Raw genomic sequence first — 7,436 nt, 5'->3', positions numbered from 1 at the left:
AGCAAGATAACAAGAGAGAGAAAAGATCAAAATCATTCTTAAGAGGAAAAGGGAAAAAAAAGGAAAAGAAAGGGGAAAGAGAAGCAATATCAATAGAATCAATGGCCAACAAGTTTGTTACAGTGTTTCTATTATACATTGTTGTGGTGACCGCACTGCATGCTCATGAGGCCGCAGCTGACGACGAGAAGTTCAGGTCATGCTACAACAGCTGCTACGAGGAGTGCATTGGCGAAGGTCATGGCACCACCTTATGTGAGATGAAATGCGATAACGATTGCTCCAATAAGGAGTTTGCTGGTATGTACACAATGTCATGCCTTACATTGCAGGATTAATTGATTTAGACCAGAAACCAATTAATAATTTTCCTGCGCAAATCGAGTTTTATTCATATTGATGGTAATACTTTCTCGATCATGTCTAGGACAGAAGAATAGAAATGCATTCAACGTCATATGTTCATTTAGCATCATGCAAAACCCTATTTTGTGTGCGTTGCAACTTGCAGTTCCATTTCTTTGCTGGAGAATGTTGGAATTTCATTTGCCGATGCATGCTTTTGGATAACCGTGAGTTGTTGAATAGGTTATTGGAAAAAAAAAAAAAAGATGTCTATTTAGGTGGATTTGTCTTTCATTACATATGAGGCCTAGAAGGAATTAGGTAGGAGGGGAAAAATATATAAAGTTCTGAAAAGTCCCATTACTAAAAATCAAACTAAAGCCTCTAATTAATTTAGTTCCAGGTCAAGAGCTATGTCTCTGCCCCAATTCCCCTTTCTATGTGGAAATTTCATTGTCACTTTTGTGGATACAACTTCTAGATATTGCAATTATTCAACCAATATGTATTACAAATTTCTGGGTCACAAGGGAGGTGCATGGACTTTATTAAGAGAAAGAGACAGGTAAAATAAAAGGGCATTTGCAGAATTAATCTGAACCTGTTGGTTCGTGGTAAGGGCATGCAACACTGTAGCACTCTGAAATTTTAGGATGGAAATAGCAATATGTTTGTTCTCTATTGGATAGTTGGTCAAGGTTCTAACGTTTGCTATTTTGCTGTTGCAGATAAACTGGGCATACAATTAGACAACTGAGCAACTTTTCTCTTGTCGATCAGAGTGGCCATTATATTTCTTTCTTTCTGTTTTCTCGATGCAACGAATATATGTAGCTTAATAAGAAATAGGGTGAGGTGAAAAGAAGAAGTGGATGTATATAATATCCTAAGGATGGGAATAAAATGTCGAATATCGAACATTTAGACAAATATAGCTAGCGTGTCAAATCACGTGGAAAATATGGATTTCTATTTATTAATTAAATCTTCGGCGATGAAGATACAATGATATTTTATTTGCAGTTGCATTTATTTCTTGATTACAAGAGGCATCTTGATGGATGATGTAACCAATCGTTAGGCAGCTTACCATAGAGATGTACACATCGGCATAAACCTAAATTATGGGAAGACAAGATATAAGGTTCAGCGCAGAGGAGGCTTATCATACCTTGGATACTGACTGTTGATATCTAATTTAGCATATTTAGAGGAATATCACTTTTCATGACTTCCAAGTTCTAAATATTCAACATCAGCACCATGAGCAAACGAGAACTCGCTCATTTGTATCAAAATTAATATTGTATTACTACCCTGAAGAACCTCTGATATATCAATGCACAAATATATTGTGCTGGTCACGAGATCCTTTATTTTTCGAGTATTCTCCTTTAAAAGATTTTCAAGTTCGGTCTACTGTTAGAGCCTTTCTTTTTATAGAAAATTAAATGAAGAAAATTATACATTTAGTCTACTAACTTTTGTTTACTTTTCTATTATAATTATCATTTTTTATTTTAACTAGGGAACGTGTGTCCGCGCTTCGCCGCGAGTACAAAAGTTCCCTCAAACAGTTTGTTAGATAGATGTAATATAAAGAAATTATTACTTCTTATACCAGTGTATTTAAGTATATAATTATAATATCTTAAAATAATAGATTTGGAAGTTAATGGGTCTTCTCATATGGATAAAAGAAAAAATATTACTTGCACGAAAGATACAATATAGAGGAAGAAGTTTGTGTCTGTGTCTCTGTGAATGAAAATTTGAGAAAAAAAAAGTATTAGACATATGTATAACTCCTTAGAAAAATGTAAAATAGATAGAGAGAATAAAGTAAAATGAATAAATCAAACCCTATAGTAATCAAGGAACAAAATGGAAAAGGTTGTAACTATATAGGCGAAAAACGTGACGTTATATTTAATTGTGAACGTTGAAACTTCGCTTCCATATGTGACATTATTTTTAATATATAGTACTCTAGAAAAAGGGAAGAACTTGCATATAATAGGGATAAATCTAGATTAAAAAAAAAGGCAAAAAATATTTTTTTAGAAATAACTTGTCTGATCATAATGATTGAATCATTAGACTTGACGGGTTAATGGGGTTACATTGTTACATTGTTTGGCCGGGTTTAAAAACATTGGATAAAAAAGGAAATTAAAATAAAAATAAAATTCATCTAAGAGAGGGAAATAGTTCCCCACTCCCAATATAAAATTTGAATATATATATATATATATATATATATCCTAATTTGTATATCTAGTATTCTAATATGGAATTTCTTTTGAATTTTCTAAATAAAAGTTGGGGGATTTTTTTTTGAAACTAAGTGGTATGACTGTACGATTGGCTTATTCAGCATGAAGGGTTGACCGAGTAACCTAATACATTATTTGGTCTCATAATGTAAAATCATATAATGATTGCAAAAGAAGTATGAGAAAAGCTTATACACCATATGTGCGAAAAAATGATGTTATATTTACTTATGAATGCTAGAGGTTTGCATCCATAAGTTTGCTTCTAACTATAATGATCAGATCATTTGACTTGATTGGTCAACCAGGTGATATGTTACCTTGCTGGCCCGAATTTAAAAATACTAGACAAAAGAAAGAAATTAAAACAGAAAAAGACACCTCGGAGAGGGAAATGTTCCCTACTCGCAACCTAAAATTTGGGAGAAATGTTACATGTATATATAGCACTTCTAACACAAAATTTCTTCTAAATTTTCAAAATAAAAATTGGGGAGAAATAATTTTTTGGAAATAAGTGGCCTTATTATAACAATCAAATTATTTGGCCAAACGGGTCGACTATATTACCCAACACCTTACTCGGGTCGAATTTGAAAAAAAAAATGGAAAAGAGAGAAATTTTAAAAGTCAAAATTAAAAATGTATATATTTATTTGAAATAAGTGGTCCAACTATAACAATCAAATCAATTGTCATGACAAATCGAGCGGGTTACGTGATATCTTATTCAAGCCGGATTTGAAAATATCCTTTGTCATAACAATTTAATTGGGTTACGTGATATCTTATTGGGGTCGGATTTGAAAATATGAAAAAAAGGGAGAAATTAAAAAAAATAAAGAGAGAGGGAAAATTTTCCCTCTTGCTCCCAAGGTCCATTATGGGACCTATAATAACTTCTTTATATAACTAGTAGGAAATCACGTGCATTGCACTTGAGCTAAGTTCGTTTATCATAAAATTTAATTTAACAATGTGATGACATAGGGAATGCACATATAAACTTGTAATGAGTGAAAGATAACTTTTATGCATATTTTGGTATATGAAATTCGAATATGGATCTTATATATGATACAAGAGTGGCAATATCCTTTGGTTCCTCAATAGTAAAAGTTGGAGTATGCGCAAAATACTTGTTTGACTACCGATTGTTGAGCGTTAGCCTTTACGTTAATAATGTCCTTATAAGATTTCTGAGATCGAATTAATTATCAAGTTTGTTTGTTCCCCTCCAATCACATTTTGTTGCATTTAGAATTTCACTCAACCAAAACGTATCTCTATATGCTCATCGCCTATGAGAGGCAAGAAGCACCACAAATTGTGGAACTTTAGTTATATATTGATAATTCATAGCAGTAAAGACTTTTTTTTTTTTTAGTTTCGTAGCAGTAAAGCTTGCATGTTGTATTTATAGTCAAATATTTGAAAGCAACAATCCGTTAAAAAAATATTTATTCGACGATTTAGATCTGACAAAACCATATCGAGCTGCTACTATTCTCTGTATCCTTTCAACACTGGTATAGTATGAATGTTTATATATATATATATATAGGACAAAGAAAAACCATTTATAAGAAAAGGTGGCAAATGACTGTTGACATCGTACATCACCAGCTTTAATGTCCGTCTCTAATCTAGCATATCGTTTTCGACCTATATAACAATGCCATAGTTCCGTTTTCGTTCCAATTCTAGACTATTATCATTTTTGGTCCAAAATTGAAGAATCTTTGACATGCCACTTAGATGGACCCCAATTTAATTTATTATATGTATTTTAATTCTAAAAATAAAAAATAGAGAAAACCACTCACCGTTGGTCCTTGCCGAGGGTGGTGGCCTCTCCGACAGACACACCTCGTTATAACAAGTCAAGATTGAAGGCAACGTCATCCTATGGGGTTGGTGGCCGCCGGTGAGCCCACCGCCCCCCCGCTGCCCATTATTAGGGATAGTGTCGTCATCAGTAGATCTCCAATCTCCATGCGATTTCAGTTGTAGTGGCCTCACTGGTGGCCTTTTCCTCCCGAGAGGAGGTCATCAGTGACTTATGGGTTCATAGAATCACAAGCAAAATCATTCCAGTGTATTTTTATCATTTCTTATCTTAATGTTTTGAATTGAAATATATGAAATATATATAATGGTAAATTACACTAGTGGTTCAAAAAGGTTTAATAATGTATCAAGTTGGTCCAAAAAGTTTTTTTTGCTACTTGATGGTACAAAATGTTTCAACTTTGTAACATAATAGTACAAACCGTCATCTCGCTATTAACGCCGTCAAGCCGACACTGATGGTGCAAAATCGGTTTTTGTGGGACGTTACATGATGGTACAAAATGTTTTGAAGTTGTAACTTAATAATACAAAATATTTTACGTAAGCTACATGATGGTGTAAAATTTATAGTCTTGTAAAGGACGACTTAACGGCGTCAATAGCGAGATGACGGCTTGTACTATCATGTTACAACTTTGAAATATTTTGTACCATCAAGTAGCAAAAAAAAACTTTTTGAACCAACCTAATATATTATTAAAACATTTTGGACTACCAGTGTAATTAACTCTATATATAATATATTAATTTGGGCCCAAGTATGCCACATCATATTTTCCATCAATTTAAATAAAAGAATAGACTGTGGGATTGATTTAATTGAAATAAAAATGAAGTCATAGGGATTCTCACATAATTTTGAAAGAATATGCTACGATTGAGATGATCATTAGATTTGGTGTTATATTATGTAATTTGTGGAAAAAAAAAGATAGGAAAAAAAAGACGATCAAAATAAAGCATGCAATTCATAGTTAATGAAATGAAAGGCTACCAGATAATCACCTTTTAGTAATGCCGAGAAAGGAGATTTTTAGTTTGGTAGGATCACCCTTGGCCTGGAAATGTAGAGGTTTTGGATTCAACTCACGCCCCCCTCTCATTCTATCTCTTTCTAGCTAGGTTCATGAGCCTCGAGCTTGTTGTGAACCGAAAAAATAAAAATGGAAATTAGTAATGCTATTCTAGAAATAATAATTGTATAACAATTAGCAACAGGAAACGTAATTCTAGATATCTTTTCCATAACTAAATTACTTCATTGCTGTGAACCTACTATTAACTAATAAATGTTTCTGGGATATATCCATCAAATCTAAGTGTGCATGAAAGATAGTCCAGAGGATTTTTTTTTTCCCCGCACGCCCATTCCCTTCTTCCCCGGACGAAATACAGTTAACTAACTTCATAAAAGTTTCCAGCAATTAGAATTAGAATGATCACCTTCAAGATGCCAATATATAGGTGATCTTTAAATTTGATTGCACCGTTATTATCTCTGGGAGAAGTATTTTAGAAGGGATAGAAGAGTGGAAACACAGGGATATGAGAAGTGTCACCGATAAGAATTGAACAAAGATATCACGGTATCAAACTTCCTTTCTTGCAACTCATTTTCCTTTACATACTTTTTTGGTTTCCTAACACATTAGTGCAGAATCATGATAGTTGAGACTCTAATTGGTATATGGTCATAAAAGCAACATGCTAATACATAGATCACGCAAAAGCATGCATTGATCTTGAAAATGGCTTTGTGGGAATCACATAATGATTAATATATGATATTGTGGAGAGATTTTACCTCCATGGCGAATCTTTTCTCAAAGCAGTCTGAGTCTAGTGATTCCCATATCATTACGGGTCAAAGATAAACCGCCGGTCGAGTCTTGATAACCATGGAAGACAAGCCATAAAGGGGATTGCATCGTTGCAGCCCAATTTTGACCCTTCAAAGCCAATTTAAAGACATTAAAATTAGGAGAGAGCATGAAAGAGAACCTTTTTGTCTTTTGCCTTTATTTCCTTCTCGTTCCATCTTCTTCTTTCCTCTTTTTCGTTTTTCTGCACTGAAGGGCAAAGAGCCAAGTTTGCTTTTCACTTCAATTCATTGATGTTTTCAAGAAGCAGCGCAAAAGGTCCAGAGAACTGGCACCACCAGTTGTTTGAAGTTCCTTTAGCAGTTGACCTTTAGATATAAAAGGAAGCGGTTACAAAATGTAGAGGAGGCATGAGTAGGAACGGTTACGGTGAGGGTTAATTCACCGGAAAAGGGCAAAAGGGGCCTGAGCGTATTTTTGGAATAAAAAATAAATAGAAGGGTATTTTTGAAAGTGAATTGTGGAAAAACATCATAAGAGATTCATACTTTTATATTTAATAAAATATAGATTCCCCCTTCTTTTCCTCCTGCCCCAATTTGGGATATTTACAATCGGCCGTGGAGAAGGGTGGGGGTGGTGGTGTTAGGGGTGGCCCCGCCAACGACCTCGATCGAAAGGTGGGTGGCAAGCGGGGGAGCTCTAAGCCTACCAACGACCTTGATCAGGGGGGCGGTGGCCGACGAGTGCTCCCCACCCCCTTCTCTGATGCCCTTAATTATTATTTTATTTTATTTTATCTATTTTAGGTCCTCAAGTTCCTATTCTTGAAAAACTACCCAAAAAGAGGCCACCACAGTCAAAAAACCGTGATGTATGGTAAAAAAATAGACGGAATGTTGTGGGTGAAAAAATATATAATGACGTACAGTGAAATTATTTCATTTTATACTGCAACGTGAAAAAGATGTTATATTCCTTTTTATTAATTTATAGGGACAATGAATGAGTTTTGTAAAATTAACTATCATCTATTGATTTTAGCCCTGAATAAGCTATCATCAATACCGAAAAGAAGTATGTACTATACCTCTAGTAAGTGGCTTTAAATTAAAATATAATAAAACAAAAGAATTTTAAA

At 34.1% G+C, this 7,436-nt stretch overlaps 1 protein-coding gene across 1 annotated transcript; it reads left to right on the top strand.

Annotated features, from left to right (window-relative positions):
• On the top strand, positions 1–1,361 carry LOC116211901 (major pollen allergen Ole e 6-like). The gene is made up of 2 exons (XM_031546440.1): positions 1–300; positions 1,074–1,361. Exons 1-2 carry the CDS (start codon positions 102–104, stop codon positions 1,100–1,102), a joined length of 228 nt encoding a protein of 75 aa, XP_031402300.1. The 5' UTR covers positions 1–101; the 3' UTR covers positions 1,103–1,361.
• The last annotated feature ends 6,075 nt before the right edge of the window (positions 1,362–7,436 follow it).

This window comes from Punica granatum, chromosome 6, assembly GCF_007655135.1.
Source record: "Punica granatum isolate Tunisia-2019 chromosome 6, ASM765513v2, whole genome shotgun sequence".
Classification (NCBI taxonomy): domain Eukaryota; kingdom Viridiplantae; phylum Streptophyta; class Magnoliopsida; order Myrtales; family Lythraceae; genus Punica; species Punica granatum.
Note: the sequence above shows the minus strand (reverse complement) of the source record. Positions and strands in the feature narration are given on the sequence as shown.

Coding starts and splice junctions, on each gene's coding strand:
- LOC116211901 (XM_031546440.1), top strand. CDS start 102: ATGGCCAACAAGTTTGTTACAGTGTTTCTATTATACATTGTTGTGGTG. Junction 301..1,073: donor CTCCAATAAGGAGTTTGCTG/GTATGTACACAA, acceptor TTGCTGTTGCAG/ATAAACTGGGCATACAATTA.